General features: G+C 47.3%; 1 protein-coding gene across 2 annotated transcripts in view; it reads left to right on the top strand.

The window, feature by feature from the left end:
* CPNE9 (copine family member 9) overlaps positions 1-19,082 on the top strand; it is a 30,872-nt gene extending 11,790 nt beyond the window's left edge. For both annotated transcript variants that reach the window (XM_049766330.1, XM_049766329.1), the window contains 11 exons: positions 1,124-1,165; positions 1,662-1,737; positions 1,839-1,892; positions 2,443-2,504; positions 3,545-3,591; positions 4,878-5,059; positions 5,311-5,438; positions 12,117-12,219; positions 13,604-13,661; positions 14,409-14,482; positions 18,674-19,082. In XM_049766330.1, the coding sequence (XP_049622287.1) occupies positions 1,124-1,165; positions 1,662-1,737; positions 1,839-1,892; positions 2,443-2,504; positions 3,545-3,591; positions 4,878-5,059; positions 5,311-5,438; positions 12,117-12,219; positions 13,604-13,661; positions 14,409-14,482; positions 18,674-18,859 (1,012 nt within the window). In that variant the 3' untranslated portion in view covers positions 18,860-19,082. The remainder of the gene's footprint in view (positions 1-1,123; positions 1,166-1,661; positions 1,738-1,838; positions 1,893-2,442; positions 2,505-3,544; positions 3,592-4,877; positions 5,060-5,310; positions 5,439-12,116; positions 12,220-13,603; positions 13,662-14,408; positions 14,483-18,673) is intronic.
* Positions 19,083-19,160: the final 78 nt, after the last annotated feature.

Below are 19,160 nucleotides of genomic sequence, written 5' to 3'. Positions count from 1 at the left end.
TGGCCTAAGTCACTATTCATTTTGGGGAGGGGTTAAGGCACACCAGCGGTGCTCAGGGGTTACTCCTGCTCCACACTCAGAAATAACTTCTGGCAGGCTCAGGGGACCATATGGGATGCCAGGGATCTACCCGGGTAGATCCTGGGGTGGCAGCATGCAAGGCAAACATCCTACCGCTGTGCTATCACTCTGGCCCCTAAGTTACTATTTTTTTTGGGGGGTCACACCTGGCAGTGCTCAGGGGTTACTTATTCCTGGCTCTATGCTCAGAAATAGCTCCTGGCAGGCTGGGGGAACCATATGGGATGCTGGGGTTCAAATCACTAACCTTCTGCATGCAAGGCAAATGCTTTACCTCCATACTATCTCTCCGGCCCCTAAGTTACGATTCTTTTTTTTTTTTTTTTTTGGGTTTTTGGGCCACACCCGGTAACGCTCAGGGGTTACTCCTGGCTATGTGCTCAGAAGTTGCTCCTGGCTTGGGGGACCATATGGGACACCGGGGGATCAAACTGCGGTCCGTCCAAGGCTAGCGCAGGCAAGGCAGGCACCTTACCTTCAGCGCCACCGCCCGGCCCCTAAGTTACGATTCTTATACCTTAGTTTCCTTCTCTGGAAAATAAATGATCTGTTAAAGTGCTAATAACAATGCCTTGCTAAAGCAAGTTCAATATGTAGTATGAAAAATAGTATTAGTTATATAAACAGCAGGAGGTGGAGGAGAGAAAATAGTGCCATAGAAGCCAATGACTGGATATGTGACTAGAATTCATGAACAAAAGGAAAGAATGGATGGATGTGTGAGAAACAGAGGAATGAAGGTGAATGGAAGAATCTATGTGTGATGAGCATGATACCCTCTCAGTAAAATTATTGCAAACCACTAAGCCAAAAATGGAGAAAGAAAAGGGAAAAGGGCCTTCCATAGAGGTAGGGATTGGTATTATAACATTATAAGCTTGAAACTCAACCATGAATAAATTTGTGATTAATGGTGAGTCATAAGAATTTTTGCTTACAAATAAAAACCAAAGAATATAGGGTGACTATAGAGATGATTTATATATGTTTAAATGGGTAAGGATAGATACATACGTGCCTATGTTTATCTCTTGCATTTTAGAACAGTGAAAATTGATGTGTATGACTGGGACCGAGATGGAAGGTAGATGTAACTCCATAGTACTGCCTTCTCCTGTACTTAGCTCAAACATTCTCTGGAATGTGTAGAAAACACCCCATTCAATGCTCGGAGGTTACTCCTGGCAGTTTTGTGGGGACTAGGTGGTGCCAGAGATGGAAATTAGGCCTTCTGCATGCAAAACTGATAGATGCTCCATTGAGCTATCTCTTGCCCCAGTATGCATGCATTTGCCCTCTGCATGCAAAAATAAAAATGTGCTTCAAACCTTTGGGGTATCTCTCTCGCCCAATATGTAATGCATTTATCCAATAGAGCATTCATGCCTGCAGCTGTCTTCCTGGTATACTGCTGACTCTTACCACTGCTTCCCCTTAGCTTTTGTCCCCCTTCTGGCCTCAAACTAATTGTCCTTGCTGCAAGCCAAGAAGGGGGTAGGAAACAGTGGGAAGAAGACACTGGTTTCAGGGATGGCTCCAGGCCAGCAGCAACTGTACTGACTGCCCTGGCCTCTTTGCAGTCATGATTTTATTGGTGAATTCACTACCAGCTACAGGGAACTGAGCAAGGCCCAGAACCAGTTCACTGTTTACGAGGTGAGAGTGTGAGTTCTGCCCAAGGTAGTGATTCCTCCATCCCTTTTCCTCTGTCTGGAACTTTCTTTTTCTGCCCGTCACTGTTTATTTAATTTATTTAGGTACTTAACCCTCGGAAGAAATGTAAAAAGAAGAAATATGTCAACTCGGGAACTGTGAGTGCTTCCTAGAACTTGGGTCCTCTCCAAATCCTTGTGTTTCTATCCCCATTGATGCAACATAGTATGTTGGGAGGAAAGAAGAAGCTGAGGTACAGATCACATGGGCACAGGAATGTTGGGCACAAGGTTAATGCTGGTTAAGGTGTGTGTATGTTTTTTTATTTTTGGGGGTCACACCTGGTGGCTCTCAGGGGTTACTCCTGGCTCTGCTTTCAGAAATCACCCCTGGCAGACTTGGAGGACTGTATGGGATGCTGGGAATCGAACCGGGATTCGTACTGGGTTGGCTGCGTGCAAGGCCCTACTGCTGTGCTATTGCTCCAGCCCCCTCCTTTTTTTAATTTTTAACTCTTTGAATAATTAAAATTAATTTTGAAATCTAAATGTTCTGATCGCTTCTCTCTTTCACCTGTTCAAGGTAGGGCAGTTGATGAAGCCATGTCTCTCATTGTGTCTTTCTCCAGAACCCTACCATGTCTCTCTTTTTCCCTCTGCCACCCCACAGTCTTTTCCAGAATGTGAGAACCACCTCTTCTCCCCACAGGTGACATTGCTCTCCTTCTCCGTGGACTCAGAATTCACTTTTGTCGACTATATCAAAGGAGGGTGAGTCACAGACTAGACTCTGGATTTAAAGGTCCAAAGGAGGGTGCTGTAGGGATAGCACAGTGGGTAGGGCGTTTGCCTTGCACACAGTCAACTTGAGTTGAATCCCTGAAATCTTCTATGGTCTCCCAACCCTGCTAGATGGCTGCCAATGGAGTGGCACTCCACTGGGTGAGGCCCTAAAACAATACAAAAAGATTAATAGGAAGTTACTCCCAGCTCTGAGCCACTGTCTTCTGGAATCATTAGGGCCCAAGAAAATCATGGCATTCAACATAAAAATATCTGAGAAACTAAAAGAAAAGGTCTATAGGGGCCAGAGAGATAGCATGAAGGTAGAGCATATGCCTTGCATGCAGAAGGATGGTGGTTCGAATCCCGGAATCCCATATGGTCCCCCATGCCTGCCAGGAGTGATTTCTGAGCATAGAGCCAGTAGTAAGTCCTGAGCGCAGCCAGAGTGTGGCCCAAAAATTAAAAAAAAAAAGTCTATAAAATATTTAGTGATGACCATGTTAGTTGTGTTCATGATGCTGCTTCTCATGGCAGTGAAAGTGGTCTTCATTGACCCTCACATGGAGGAAGTCACAAATGTCAAGAGAGTGGAGTCCAGGGTGACCCCTAGTAACCAAAGAGGGCCCCAACAGATAATCACTATAGTCAAATAAGAGGGGAAAGTGAAAAAGAAGCAGACACAGCTGGAAAGTCTTTGCTCTCTGAACCTCGTTTTTCTCCTGTGTGAAATTAGGATGTTAATTCTTTGGGGCTATGTCAAGGGATAAGCTAAGTTACATATCATACATGCATCAAACTATACACACTTAGCTCTACTTTCCAAAGTGTGCTCTGTGGGCCAGCAGCATTGGCCTCAATGGGGATCTTGTTGAAGTGGAGTATTTCAGGCTCCCCACATCATCCAGATATAAAGATTCATTTGAACATGATCCCCAGAAAATTCATATGTATACACTAGTGTTTGCAAAATTCTTATTTGAATATTAATGATGCCTTATTTTATTACTGGTCTTCTTCTTCAACAGGACCCAGCTAAACTTTACCGTAGCCATTGACTTCACAGCTTCCAATGGTGAGGCATAGAATGGGAAATGATGTAGATTGGAAAGAAGAATTCTAGGGACTTCATTAGGAATTGGTTTGGATTCTAACTTGGGAATTAGAATTCAACTACTTAGGAAGCACAGGATCTATGAAAAGAACAACCAAACTGTTATAGGAATGATAGGTGAGGTGGGAGAAATTATTGGGTCTAAGGTAATCAGAGAGTGTAATAAAAAGTGAGCAAATCAATCAAAGAAAGCTGAAGGAATAGAGAACCCAAGCAGTAGATATATGAGAAATATGAAAAAGAGATGGAGAGATAGGCATAAGGGGTATAAGGAGAGAGGGATAACTGAACGGGTGGTGATGCATGGGTTTAGCTGAAGCAATGAAGCAATAGGGTAGGTATGTGAGTCAGAGAGTACCACATATTAGAAAAGTAAATGCATGATGGACAAATGAACATATGTTTGGGAGCTGGAGAGATATTACAGTGGGTAGGGCCTTTGCCTTGCATGCAGCCCATCCGAGTTCAATCTTCAGCATCCCATGGGGTCCTCCAAGCAACACCAGGAGTAATTCCTGAATGCAGAACCAGGAGTAACTCCTGAGCATTTCCAGATGTGGCCCCTTTTAAAGAAAATGGACATGAGTGTAATTTGAGGAGATAAAGGTTAAAAAAATAGTAGAATTGAGTGGACAGATAAATGATGAGGATAGCCAATAAATATTAGCCTAGGGCCCGGAGAGATAGCACAGCGGTGTTTGTTTGCCTTGCAAACAGCCGATCCAGGACCAAAGGTGGTTGGTTTGAATCCCGGTGTCCCATATGGTCCCCCGTGCCTGCCAGGAGCTATTTCTGAGCAGACAGCCAGGAGTCACCCCTGAGCACCACCGGGTGTGGCCCAAAAACCAAAAAATAAATAAATAAATAAAATAAAATTAGCCTAGATAGACAATGAATAGAATGAATGGGTGAATGGATAGACCAAAAAAATATGGTCATATGAATAAGCAGGAGAGGAAGCAAAATAGCGAATGGATGAGTGAATGCATAAACATATGGGCAAATAGATAGAGAATGGAAGAGGAAGATTGATAGAGATGAAAGACATATGGATTTATGGCCATATGTTAGGTGAATGGATCTTGGTAGGTAGATAAGTCAGTAGATGACTAGATGGGTGAACAAACAGATGGATATGGATGGGTAAGAGAATTAGGTAAAGAATGGGGACATGGCTAGCTAGGTGGATGGCTACATAGAAGGCTTCTAGGTGAATATACAAGGCTGGTGACCCTCTGTGCCTCCAGGGAACCCTCTGCAGCCCACTTCTCTGCACTACATGAGTCCCTACCAGCTCAGCGCCTATGCCATGGCCCTCAAGGCTGTGGGGGAGATCATTCAGGACTACGACAGTGACAAGCTCTTTCCAGCCTATGGCTTTGGAGCTAAGCTGCCCCCAGAGGGACGGATATCTCACCAATTCCCCCTGGTATGGTATGGCATGGCTCAGAGACTGCTTCCCATTCCTGGCATCTGGCCCCTCTTATTGAGAAATTTCTTTGACTTTATTTCCAGCAGAGGAACAAGAAGGATGGGAGAGTGGCAGCTCAGGGAGGGCAGCCAGACTGGCATTAGAGGGCAGAGGAAGACAAAGTAATGAGATGAAGGAGTGGCTGGGCTCAGAGCATGCTTGGGCATGACCTAACTGGGCCCAGCCCATGTTCGCTTGTTTCCCAACAGAACAACAATGATGAGGACCCCAACTGTGCAGGCATTGAGGGAGTGCTGGAAAGTTACTTTCAGAGTCTACGCACTGTGCAGCTCTACGGCCCCACTTACTTCGCTCCGGTCATCAACCAGGTAGCCAGGTAAGGGACCCCATTTAGGGAATGACTTTCCCAGAGGCACCCCGTACTATTCTTTGCATGAATAAGCTTGACTTTGGGAAGAGGGTGGAAGGGCCATGTTGATCGTGCTTTGGTCTAAAAAGGTTATGGGCCAGAGAGATAGCGCAATGGTAGTAGGGCATTTGCCTTGCATGCAGCCAACCCAGGATGGACCCAGGTTCGATTCCCGGCATCCCATATTAAGGTCCCCCCAGCCTACCATGAGCTATTTCTGAGTGCAGAGCCAGGAGTAACCCTGAACACCACTAGGTGTGGCCCAAAACTAAATAAATAAATAAGGTTAGGTAATACATTAGTCTGAGGTTGAGAGTGTCAGGAAAACAGAAAGGCCTAGAGTGTGGGAGTTAAGGTGCTATTTAGGTCTCAGATCTAGGAGGGACCCCGCTCCAATACACACAAATTTATGGCCTTATCCAATACTCTAAGCCAGGGGTCTCAAACTCCTGGCCCACGGGCCATTTGTGGCCCTCTGTACATTTTGTGGCCCTGCCCTAGAGGAATCTTTTTTTGCTTTGTTTTGTTTTAGTTGTTTGGGTCACACCCCCCAATGTTCAAGGCTTACTACTGACTTTGCACTCAAGGATCACCCCGACTTTGCCTCCGGCAGCCCCCAGGTAAATTGAGTTTGAGACCCTTCTCTAAGATATCTCTGTAAATGAGTATGACCATAGATGACAAAAGCATTTTCTTGGGGCCGGAGAGGTAGCATAGAGGAGGGGCATTTGCCTTGCATGCAGAAGGACAGTGGTTCGAATCCCAGCATCCCATATGATCCCCCAAGCCTGCCAGGAGCGATTTCTGAGCATAGAGCCAGGAGTAACCCCTGAGTGCTGCCGGGTATGACCCAAAAACAAAGAAAGCATTTTCTTTTCTTTTCTTTTCTTTTCTTTTCTTTTCTTTTCTTTTCTTTTCTTTTCTTTTCTTTTCTTTTCTTTCTTTCTCTTTTCTTTTTTCTTTTTTTTTTTTTGTTTTTCGGGCCACACCCATTTGATGCTCAGGGATTACTCCTGGCTAAGCGCTCAGAAATTGCCCCTGGCTTGGGGGGGACCATATGGAACGCTGGGGGATCGAACCCGCGGTCGCAATCTTTCCTTGGCTAGCACTTGCAAGGCAGACACCTTACCTCTAGCGCCACCTCGCCGACCCTAGAAAGCATTTTCTTTTTTTTTTTTTTTTTGGTTTTTGGGCCACACCCGGTAACGCTCAGGGGTTACTCCTGGCTATGCGCTCAGAAGTCGCTCCTGGCTTGGGGGACCATATGGGACGCCGGGGGATCGAACCGCGGTCCGTCTCCTAGGCTAGCGCAGGTAAGGCAGGCACCTTACCTCCAGCGCCACCGCCCGGCCCCGAAAGCATTTTCTTAATAGAATTCATTTAATGGGAGGTGAACATGAAATAAGAGGGGCCAGAGGAAGAGTCCAGCGTGGAAGAGTTTGATCCCTGGCATCCAGGTCCAGAGAGAGAGGATAGCCAGTCAGGCATTTGCCTTACATGTGTCTGATCCAGGTTCAATCCTTGACATCCTATATGGTCCCCTGAGCCTGTCAGGAGTAATCTCTGAGCACAGAGCCAGGAATAAGCCCTGAGAATTGCTGGGTGTGTCTCAAAAGCCAAAATAATAATAATAATGCTGACTCAGGTTCAATTCTCCTCTACATCCCATACAGCCTTTTGTCTTGTTTTGTTTTGTTTTTGGGTTACACCCTGTGGTACTCAGAAGTTTCTCCTGGCTAAGTGCTCAGAAATCGCCCCTGGCTTGGGAGGACCATATGGGACGCTGGGGGATCGAACCGCGGTCCTTCCTTGGTTAGCGCTTGCAAGGCAGACAGACACCTTACCTCTAGCGCCATCTCGCCTGCCCCCAGGAGCGATTTCTGAGCATAGAGCCAGGAGGAACCCCTGAGCACTGCCGGGTGTGACCCCAAAACCAAATAAATAAATAAATAAATAAGTAGGTAAGAGGGGGCTAGAGAAATAGCTCAGCAGGAAAGGTATTTTACCTTGTATGTGACCAACTTGGGTTCAATTCCAGGTTCCTGGGTTTGGTCACCTGAGCCTGCCAGGAATAACCCCTGAGCACCACTGGGTGTCCCCCCTCTCAAAAAAAAAAAAAAAAGTATAGGTAAGAAATACAAGAGCAAAGGGGTCAGAGTGATAGAGCAACAGATAGGGCGTTCTATCAAAATTTAGGTTCTATCAACCTAAATTCAATCCCTGGCATTTTATTTAATCCCCTGAGCCTGCCAGGAGTTATTTCTGAGCAGAGAACCAGAAGTAACCCCTGAGCACGACTGAGAGTGGGCCTAAAACTAAAAAAAAAATATAGAAAAAGAAAATTAAATAAATACAAGAGCAGGGTCAGGAGACACAGAATGATAGAGTGCAGGCAAGCACATATCCAGTTCAGTTCCCAGAACCTCATAACCCCACAAGCATCACTGGGTATGTCCTGGACCCTCTCCAGCAGAACATCTGTTGAACCTCTGGCCTGGTTGGATGAGGATCAGGTGAGCTCCCCCAAGACTACCACTTGGGAGCTCCCCCAACTAGAAGAGGAATTTTCCCAGTTTTTACATTTATTCCCAGTAAATATTGCAATGAGTCAGAGATGTGACTGAGTGGTCGAGCTGTCACCTTGCAGGATAAGGCACCGGGCTTTTGTTTTGTTTTGTTTTGGGGTCACACCCAGTGGCGTTCAGGGGTTACTCCTGACTCTGCGCTCAGAAATCGCTCCTACCAGGCTCGGAGGACCATATGAGATGCCGGGATTCGAACTACCATTCCTCCTGGATAGGCTGCATGCGAGGCAAATGCCCTACCGCTGTAGTATCTCTGGCCTGGCGCTGGGTTTGATTCCTGAAAACATACAGTCCCTGAGTACTTCTGCAAGCAACCAGGAATAGCTTTATCCCATCCCCAACCTCTCTGCTTTATCCCATCCCCATCCCCCCAAACAAGACTCAACTTTGCTGTGAGTTTTTTCAGCTGTAAAATGAGAAATGCTGCTGTCACTTCTCAGGGTTGTTTCGAGGACTGACTATTCATAGAGCCCTGAGAACAGGGCCTGACATATTGCGAGCACTCTAGGTGTTCGCTGTAACTGCTACTATTATTATTCAAAGGCCATCCGCTGTGCGCTCAGTTCTCTGCCAGGGCACTGGATATGCACAGACGAATCAGACCTAGTCTCTGCCCTTGGGAGCTGCCAACTTGGTGCAGAAGACAGAAACATAAATAAATCATTGCCTTTCGTAGGCTGAAGCTTCCCCAGATTTTTCTAGCAAGTAGCATGTCAGCAAAGGCAAGTGACTGCTTCCCCCTGGGATCTAGAAACATAGCAAAAAGAAGTCAGCCTGAAAATGTCTTTGAAATTCCCATATTTTATCTTAAAAATTCATGAAGATTTTACATTCTTTTTTTTTTGGTTTCTGGGCCACACCCAGTGACACTCAGGGGTTACTACTGGCTATGCACTCAGAAATCACTCCTGGCTTGGGGGACTATATGGGATGCCAGGGGATCGAGCCGTGATCCTTCCTAAGCTAACATGCACAAAGTAGACGCCTTTAGTCTTGCGCCACCTCTCTGGGCCAAGACCTTACATTCTTTTCTTTTTCTTTTTTTGTCACACCCAGCAATGCTCAGGTTACTTCTGGCTCTGCACTCAGGCATTATTCCTGGTGAACTCTGGGACATATGAGGTGCTAAGGATCAAACCTGGGTTGGCCACAAGCAAGACAAGTGCCTTACCTTCTGTGCTGTCTCTCTGGCCCTTGAGACACACATTTGTTGCACGCCATATTCATGTTGGCTTTAATTTAGGGGTGGGGAAGTTATGTTAAGCATTCTAAGAATTTTCTACCTTTGTCTAACAAATCATGTAGAAGAGTAGAAGCTCCATTTGGGGACTATCTGGAAGGAGCAGACAGCCCACATGTTGGGTGGTATTCTAGAAAATAAAGGAGATGGGGCCAGAGCAATGGCGCAGCAGTAGGGCATTTGCAGAAATAGATTGGACCCAAAGACTTATGTGTAGAGGAAGAAAGAGCCAGGTAGCGGATATTAGATTTATTGTGGAGCCAGGATCCCAGGCGAGGAGGTGTGGTCAGGACTGGAGCAATAGCACAGTGGGATAGGGAACTAGTCTTACACATAGCCAACCTAGATTAGATCCCCGGCATCTCATATGGTGCCCCCAACCCACCAGGAGTGATCCCTTAGCAGAGAGCCAGGAGCAAACCCTGAGCACTGCTGAATGTGGCCCCAAAACAAAACTAAACAAAAAATAAGTGTCATCAGAGAAGGGAGAGGAAGATATGGAAGAGAGAGGAAAGAGAGGAGGCTTTCTGACTGATAAAAAAAAATGTCAAATCCTTCTAGTATTTCACAAAACCCTGTGGGCTGGCTCCTTCCCTAACAGCCTCATGGTCAGCCTTCTTCCCTTGATTTTTGGACCCAGACAGTGTCACTTTCTCCTTCCCTAACCTATCCTTTCTTCAAGCGTTCGAACAAAAGCTTACCAACCTCCAATATACTTTCCCTCACCATTGTTTTGTTTGGGTCACACCGAGTGTAACGCACAGGGGTTAATCCTGGCTATACACTCAGAAATTGCTCCTAGCTTGGGGGACCATATGGGATGTAGGGGGATCAAACTGTGGTCTGTCCTAGGTTAGGGCATGCAAGGCAAATGCCCTATCACTTGTGCCACTGCTCCAGCCCCCTCCTTCATCTTAGTTTTTTTTTTTTTTTTTTTTTTTTTGGTTTTTTTTTTGGGCCACACCCTGTGACGCTCAGGGGTTACTCCTGGCTATGCGCTCAGAAGTTGCTCCTGGCTTCTTGGGGGACCATATGGGACGCCGGGGGATCGAACCGCGGTCCGTCCTAGGCTAGCGCAGGCAAGGCAGGCACCTTACCTCCAGCGCCACCGCCCGGCCCCCCTTCATCTTAGTTTTATACCTATTTCTGTTTCTTGGACCAAAGCCTCCTCCATGAAAAGGCATGGGTATTTTTATTCTTTCATTACATACTTTCAGTGTTAAAACAATACATAGCAGGATGTCACTACTTCATAAAAAGTGTGATGGATAAAAAAATTGTGGTGGGTGGAAGCCAGAGTGATAGCACAGTGTACAAGGCATTTTTCATGCACCTGGCTGACCGGTGTTCAGTCCCATATGGTCCATGAGTCTGCCAGGAGTGATTCCTAAAGGCAGAGCCAGGAGCTACCCCTCTGCTCAGTGGCTGTGGCCCAGAAACAAAAAAGAATTGTGTGTGATCCCTTTAGGTCACACTTTATAGTGCTCAGTGGCTCCTCCGAGCTCTGTTCTCAGAGGGCACTTGGTGGTGCTCAAGTGAAGCCTCATCCCCCACTCTTTCTCCCTAGGTAACTTGACCTTACCTGCAAGACCCCGCCCATTCCTGGGAGGGGGTCTTGGAAAAGGTAGATAAGCCTTTGACCCAGGGGATTCGGGGCCTTTGGCTTTTGGCTGGCTCTCGCATCTGGTCTTTGGCCAGCTAGGAGATGAAAGGGAAGATGGCTGAAAGGAGTTAAGAGGCAGGGCTAGCTAAGAATGGCTGAATGCTTGAAAGGTTATGATGTGGGGCCGGGTAGGTGGCGCTGGAGGTAAGGTGTCTGCCTTGCAAGCGCTAGCCAAGGAAGGACCGCGGTTCGATCCCCCGGTGTCCCATATGGTCCCCCCAAGCCAGGGGCGATTTCTGAGCACATAGCCAGGAGTAACCCCTGAGCGTCAAACGGGTGTGGCCCAAAAACCAAAAAAAAAAAAAAAAGAAAGGTTATGATGTAGGCCACACACATGTGGTGGATAGGGTATGAATAAAGCTGATGCTTCCTGATGCCTGCCTGTGAGTGAGTTCAATACCCGTCGCTTTCCTGGACCCCAGACCCGCCGGTGAATGGGGGATGAAGCCACGTGGCCAGGGCCTAAGGACAAAGGCCTCCATCCTTCACCATCCACTTCCATCCAGCCCCATCTTTAATTATTTTATTCTACAACAACTGGCACCCGAACAACACTCAAGGAATTGTATGCAGTGCCAAGGAACTATATGGAGTCAGCCAAATGCAAGGCAAATACGTTAACTCCTGTGGTAGTTCTCCATAAATATTTTGGTGGGACCAACACTCAGTTGTACTCGAGCTTATTCCTGGCTTTATGCTCAGAGATCACTCCTGGTGGTTTCAGGGGGTGTGGGTATAGAACCTGGGACTCCCGCGTGCAAAGCAAGTGATTTATTTGTTGTCCTCTCACTCCTGCCTTCCATGAATGTTTTTTGAGAGTTTGAGACCTGACAGACAGCAACTGGCTGTCAGGTCTGTGGAAGGAATGAAGGTTTTAGAAGCCCCGGGTGTGACTGTTCTAAAAATTATAGATATGTGGGGCCAGATTGGTGGCACAGGGTGTAAAGCGTCTGCCTTGCACACACTAGCTGGGATGGACCATGGTTCGATCCCCCATATGGTCCCCTAAGCCAGGAGTGATTTCTGAGTGCATAGCCAAGAGTAACCCCTGAGCATCACCGGGTGTGGGCCCCCCCCCCAGAAAAACCTATAGAAATGTGAGGTGTGGGCTATTCTCTTGTCCTCTCTGAAATTTGAATTGTTGGCCTCTCCTACAGATCTGCAGCCAAGATCTCAGATGGTTCCCAGTACTACGTACTGCTCATCATCACAGATGGGGTGATTTCTGACATGACACAGACCAAGGAAGCCATTGTCAGTGTAAGTCTGAAGAATGCACAGTCAGGAGGGGGTTCCTAACAAAACCTGTGAAAGTGGGGAGATTTTAGATGACTTGTAATGGAACTTGGAACTTGTAATGGCAGGTGCTTGGAACATGGCAAAAGATAGGCGATTCCTGGTAAGAATAACAAAGAAAGGGACTGGAGCGATAGCACAGCGGTAAGATGTTGTCTGGCATGTGGCTAGCACAGGGCAGACCCCAGTTCGAATCCCAGCATCCTGTATGGTCCCCTGAGCCTGCCACAAGCGACTTCTGAGTGCAGAATCAGGAGTAACCTCTGAGCACTGCTGGTGTGACCCAAAAATTAAATAATAATAATAATAATAATAATAATAATAATAATAATAATAGCAAAGATAAGGACTTGCTTATTCCCAGATGAAGGAGTTGCTGGAAAATTAGCTTCTCAGATTTTCATCAGATTGACATGAAGGGGCCAAAAAAAAAAAGAAAAAGAAAAAGAAAAGAACCTGGGCCCGGAGAAATAGCACAGCAGCGTTTGCCTTGCAAACAGCCGATCCAGGACCAAAGGTGGTTGGTTCGAATCCCGGTGTCCCATATGGTCCCCCGTGCCTGCCAGGAGCTATTTCTGAGCAGACAGCCAGGAGTAACCCCTGAGCACCGCCGGGTGTGGCCCAAAAACAAAAACAAAAACAAAAAAAAAAAAAGAAAAGAAAAGAACCTGATCCAAATGGACAGGAAGCATGGTGGCTGGCCATTTGTCCCAGTTGAGACATGTTATTAAATTGCATAGTACTGGGCCTTTTCTTTGCTCTAGAGCAGGGGTCTCAAACTCGTGGCCCGCGGGCCGTTTGCAGCCCTCCATACAACATTTTGTGGCCCTGCCCTAGAGGAATCTTGTTTTGTTTTGTTTTAGTTGTTTGAGTCACACCCCCCAATGTTCAAGGCTTACTACTGACTTTGCACTCAAGGATCACCCCGACTTTGCCTCCTGCGGCCTCCAGGTAAATTGAGTTTGAGACCCCTGCTCTAGAGGAAGGTATACAGCTTCCAGACATTCTTGAAAACAGGTAGTAAGGGAATTGTGTCTCGCCTTGGTTTTTTTTTTGTTTTTGTTTTTGTTTTTGGGCCACACCCGTTTGATGCTCAGGGGTTACTCCTGGCTATGTGCTCAGAAATTTCCCCTGGCTTGGGGGGACCATATGGGACGCCGGGGGATCGAACCTCGGTCCGTTCCTTGGCTAGCGCTTGTAAGGCAGACACCTTACCTCTAGCGCCACCTTCCCGGCGTGTCTCGCCTTGGAAGGGAAGCAGATACGTGACACACTTGTAGAGGATTGTCCCCAACTGTTCCCCCTTATTGTGGTTGCTCATCCTGAGCTTTTCTTTCTTTCCACACAGGCCTCCTCACTGCCCATGTCTATCATCATTGTGGGTGTGGGACCAGCCATGTTTGAAGGTAACACTCATGAGTGACACTTAAGAACTGGGGGTCACAGGGGAGTGCTTGGGAACTTAGGTCTGTGTGACATAAAAGATGGGCTATTTATCTATGGAAGTCTTGGGCAAAGTCCCAGTCATCTCTGTTTTTTTTTTTTTTTTTTTGGTTGGTTTTGGGGTTTTTTTTTTGGGGGGGGCCCACACCTGGCAGTGCTCAGGGGTTACTCCTGGCTCTGCACTCAGAAATCGCTCCCAGCTTGGGGGACCATATGGAATGCTGGGGGATCAAACCTGCATCTGTTCTGGGTCAGTCATGTGCAAGGCAAATGCCCGACTACTGTGCTACCACTCTAGCCCCTCTGATATTTTTTATGGGGGAACACATCTGGCAATTCTAGGGGGTTAGTCCTGGCTTTGCACTCAAGAATCACTCCTGGTAGGGTGCGTAAGACCATATAGGATGTCATATGGGACTAAACTCAGGTTGGCCTTGTGCAAGGCAAGCACCCTACCCATTGAGCTGTTACTCCAGCTCCATCTCTGAATTTGATTTCTCATCATTGCTGAGGTTATTGATGTTAATATTTCTCCACTGGGAATGTGGAGTGTGCCAAAAGGAACACTCCTGACTCCAAAGCAATGCTTGGAGTTTATAGGATATTGATGTGTATGTATTCATGATGACTTGGATGGGGAGTTAACAGGGTAGGAGGAAACCTGGGCCCATGTGGGAGAAGCCAATATTCTGCTATTTTCTTTTCTGCAGCGATGGAAGAGTTGGATGGAGATGATGTACGTGTGTCCTCCCGGGGGCGCTATGCAGAGCGGGACATTGTTCAGGTGGGTCTGACCGAGAAGAGGAAGTCATGGAGCCAAGAAATACATGGAAAGAGAAGCTAAGCTAGAACCACTTTCCTTTACTGCCTCCTCACTTTGCCCACTTTCCACATTCATTGAACAAGTTCATTTGGAGAAATGACAGGTTGCTGCAGCCATTGCAAATTCATGGTTCAGGGGATCCCTAAGTTCTCAGCCCCACATTGAAGACAGCCATCACACGATTAAAGATCTTTTAGGGACCAAAGAGAAAGTACAATGGAAAGCGTACCTACGTTGCATAAGGCTGATCCGAATTTGCAGCACCCCATAGGGTCCCCTGATCCTCAACAGGAGTTATTTCTAAGCACAGAACTAGGAGTAAGCAAGCCCTGAGCACTTCCAGGTATTGCTCTTGCCCCCCCCAAAAAAAAAAAGAAAAGAAAAAAATATTTCAAGAGAAACAGAAAAGGGCCCTTGGTTTTGTTTTTGTTTTCTGTTTGTTTGTTTTTGGGGGGTCACACCCGCCAGTGCTCAGAAGTTACTCCTGGACCTGCATTCAGAAGTCATTCCTGGAAGGCTCAGGGGACCAAATGAGATGCCAGGATTCAAACCAGGGTTCATCCTGTGTTGGACTCATGCAAGGCAAATGCCCTACTGCTTAGCTGTCACTCCAGCCCAGCAAATGGCCCTTGGAATGTCTCTAATATATCAAATACCTGACTTAGCTCAAGCATTGAGCATCTGAGCTGCAACCTAAAGGAGGGAAGAAGGTGGAGAGATAGCAACTGAAAAGATCCTGAGGCTCAGAATTGATCCCCAATGGAGAAACGGGGAGGCCAAGGAGGCAGGATGGCTGGAAGAGAGAAAAGAGGGCATAAAGGCCTGGGGTAGTAGAGATGCAGTAAAGATGAAGTTTATCCTTGGCCCAGGTTTGATCCCTGTGCCTCCTGATCCAAACACCAAGAGTGACCCCCAAACTAACAATAACAACAACAACAAACAGGGATCAGGGGCCAGAGCTGTGGTGTGGTACCCCAAACAACCAAATAACAATAGCAACAACCAAAAAATGTTAAAGAAAAATCTGACGAGTTAATAGTGTCAGGGCCAGAGCAATAGCACAGTGGATAGAGTTTTTGCCTTGCACGAAGCTGACCCAGGTTTGATGCTGGCTGACCCGAGGCCACTCCTGGCTCTGCTTTCAGAAATCACTCCTGGCAGGCTGGGAGACCATATGGGATGCCGGGAATCCAACCAGATTTCTCCCGGGTCAGCCATAGACAAGGCAAATGCCCCACCGCTGTGCTATCTTTCTGCCCCTGGGTGTGATCTCTGAGTGTAGAGCCATAAGTAACCCCTGAGCACTGCCAGCTGTGGCCCAAACACAAACAAACAACAACAACAACAAAAACAATTGATGGTTTGATTAGATAATGCTGGAGAGGCTGGTGTTATGACTGAGTGTTCGAACACTAGTCTTGCTTGTATGAGATTCAGGGTTTGATTATTGGCACTGCATTGCCCCATGAACATAAGTGGCAATGACCTCACATCATGGACAGGTGTAGTCCGAAACCCCAATGTATACATGCAAACAAACACACATGGTGATGGTGTGGGTGGCTTCCAGGATGACTTTCAGTTTTCTAACTTGAGCCTTTGGGTGAGAATTCATCTACAGAGAGGGGAAAGCTGGAGGAAAAAAAGACTAGAATATTTCACTGGGAATACACGAGATTTGAAGTATATGATACTATAGTGGAAGCCTCTTACCCCAGTCCTGGAGAGATTGGGGAATGAGTGTCTGGAAGCAATGGTGACACAGGAAACAATCTACACAGGCTAGGAAGATAACACAGCTTCAGTAACTTCTACCACAAGCTATCTGCAAACAGACAGACAGGCTAACTATGGGACAGAAACTGGAAGAAGTTTCTCTGACCCAAGGTCTTTATTATGAAGAGTAGGACCACCCCCATGGGTAGAAAATAGATAGGCAAAGGGGGCAAATCCAGAGGTACTTCTCACCCAGGTGGGACAAGCACATGCAAAGAATTATCCTGAATAAAGAAAGAACAGGTGACTCCAGCATGATAAAAATGAGTAGCGATATGATGTGGATAACCAACTATGTCAGGTTCTAAATCCTGGGGCCGGGTAGGTGGCGCTGGAGGTAAGGTGTCTGCCTTGCAAGCGCTAGCCAAGGAAAGACTGCGGTTCGATCCCCCGGCGTCCCATATGGTCCCCCCAAGCCAGGGGCGATTTCTGAGCACATAGCCAGGAGTAACCCCTGAGCGTCAAACGGGTGTGGCCCAAAAACCAAAAAAAAAAAAAAGGTTCTAGATCCTAAAAGTAAGCTAGCTGGAAAGTTAGGTCAAGTGACAGAACATGATTGCATGCGTAGGCCTTGAGTTTGATCCCCAAATCCCCCAACACTTCATCCAAGGGTAGCCCGTGAGCACTGCACTGCTAAATAAGCAATGCCAGAAATGGTCTTGGGCTTCCCAGTACCATTGCTCTGTGTGTGTGTGTGTGTGTGTGTGTGTGTGTGTGTGTGTGTGTTTTAAAACAAATGACCAGGGATAGATATAAAACTGGGAGTCATCAGGCTATTTGGTGGAAGGCTTCCAGGAACATACCTGAAAATTCTCGGTGCTCAGACCTTGAGATGTAGGGCTGGTGTGTGTAGCAGTATTGGGGGTCCCAGGGCTACACCCTTGGGGGGCTATGTGGTGCTGGTTTTTTTGGGGGGAGGCACACCCAATGGCATTTAAGTATTACTCCTAGCTCTACAATCAGAAATTGCTCCTGGGGCCGGAGAGATAGCATGGAGGCAGGGCGTTTGCCTTGCATGCAGAAGGACAGTGGTTCGAATCCTGGTATCCCATATGGTCCCCTGAGCCTGCTAGGAGTGATTTCTGAGCGTAGAGCGAGGAGCAACCCCTGAGCACTACCAGGTGTGACCCAAAAACCAAAAACCAAAAAAAAAAAAAAATCGCTCCTGGCAGGCTCGGGGGACCCATATGGGATGCCAGGAATCAAACCCAGGTCTGTCCTGGGTCGGCTGCATGCAAGTCAAACACCTTAAGCTGCTGTGCTATTGCTCTGGCTCCTTAATTAAAGACATTGGAGTTCGGGGCCGGGCGGTGGCGCTGGAGGTAAGGTGCCTGCCTTGCCTGCGCTAGCCTAGGACGGACCTCGGTTCGATCCCCCGGCGTCCCATATGGTCCCCCAAGAAGCCAGGAGCAACTTCTGAGCGCATAGCCAGGAGTAACCCCTGAGCGTCACAGGGTGTGGCCCAAAAACAAAAACAACAACAAAAAAAAAAGACATTGGAGTTCTCTGCCTAACCCCCAGGAAAAAAAATTTTTTTCAGGCCACACCCATTTGATGCTCAGGGATTACTCCTGGCTAAGTGCTCAGAAATTGCCTCTGGCTTGGGGGGACCATATGGGACGCCGGGGGGGGGGGGATCGAACCTAGGTCCTTCCTTGGTTAGCGCTCGCAGGGCAGACACCTTACCTCTAGCGCCACCTCGCCGGCCTAGAAAAAAAAAATTTAATTCATGGAGGTGATAAACTCACCCAAGAGGAGAGTTGAGAAAGAAGGGAGCAGGTTTGAGATCAAGTAACTCAGAGGAGTTAGGGGTGGAAGTGGTGAAGAGAAACATCTGGGAAGAGAAAATCTAGAAGCCTGAAGGGTCTGAAAGGATGAAAGTTAGAAGTAACAGAAAGCTAAAAGAAATTATTAAGATATATATATATATATATATATATATATATCTCCCAAGTTCAACACACACACAATAACAATAGGAACTTGTGGATAGACTGTTCAAGATTGATTGGAAAATGCTAAGGATGAATAGAAGTTTCTGGAAGGAATGGGTGGGAGAAAGCAAATGGAAGGAGCTGTCCAGTATAGGGCTAGAAAGAGGCCAGTAGTAGGGCATTGCCTTGCATGCGGCCAACACAGGACAGACCACAGTTCGATTCCTTGCATCCCATATGGTCCCCCGAGCCTGTCAGGAGTGATTTCTGAGCGCAGAGCCAGGAGTAACCCTTGATCACTGCCAGGTGTGATGACCCCCCAAAAAACCAAAATAAAACAAAAGATAGGGCTAGAAAGATGCTAGTAGCATAAAGGTCTCCCTACCATGCCCCCTCTCCTTCTCCTGACTTCCCCACTCCTGACTGTCTGTGCCTGTCCCAGTTTGTTCCCTTCCGAGATTACGTGGACCGGTCCGGAAACCAGGTGTTGAGTATGGCCCGACTGGCCAAGGATGTGCTAGCCGAGATCCCGGAGCAGCTATTGTCCTATATGAGAACCAGGGACATCCAGCCTCGGCCTCCGCCCCCTGCCAACCCCAGCCTGACTCCAGCGACAGAGAAGCCCTGAGACAGTCTTCCCCGACATCAAGCCATCTGCCCTCCTGCCCACCCACTGCTTCTGCTGGAAGCAAGAGGCACCTGGAGCCCAGAACTTCACTGGGTGTCGAGCTGGGAAGATTGATGCTCAACTCTCACTTCCAGGCCCCCAGCAGGATCTGGCACTGTAGTTGCTTCCTTGTCTTCTTGCTAATAATAAAGTTAATATTTATGCCACTGCTGTCTCATACATGACATGGAGGGCTTATGTCCTAGTGCCTTGGCTTGTCCCTAACTCAAAATACATTCCACCAAGTTTAAGGGGTTCCTTG

The sequence above is a fragment of the Suncus etruscus genome, chromosome 20 (assembly GCF_024139225.1).
Source record: "Suncus etruscus isolate mSunEtr1 chromosome 20, mSunEtr1.pri.cur, whole genome shotgun sequence".
Taxonomy (NCBI): Eukaryota; Metazoa; Chordata; class Mammalia; order Eulipotyphla; family Soricidae; genus Suncus; species Suncus etruscus.
The sequence above is the reverse complement of the archived record's forward strand: the minus strand, read 5'-3'. Positions and strand labels throughout refer to the sequence as shown.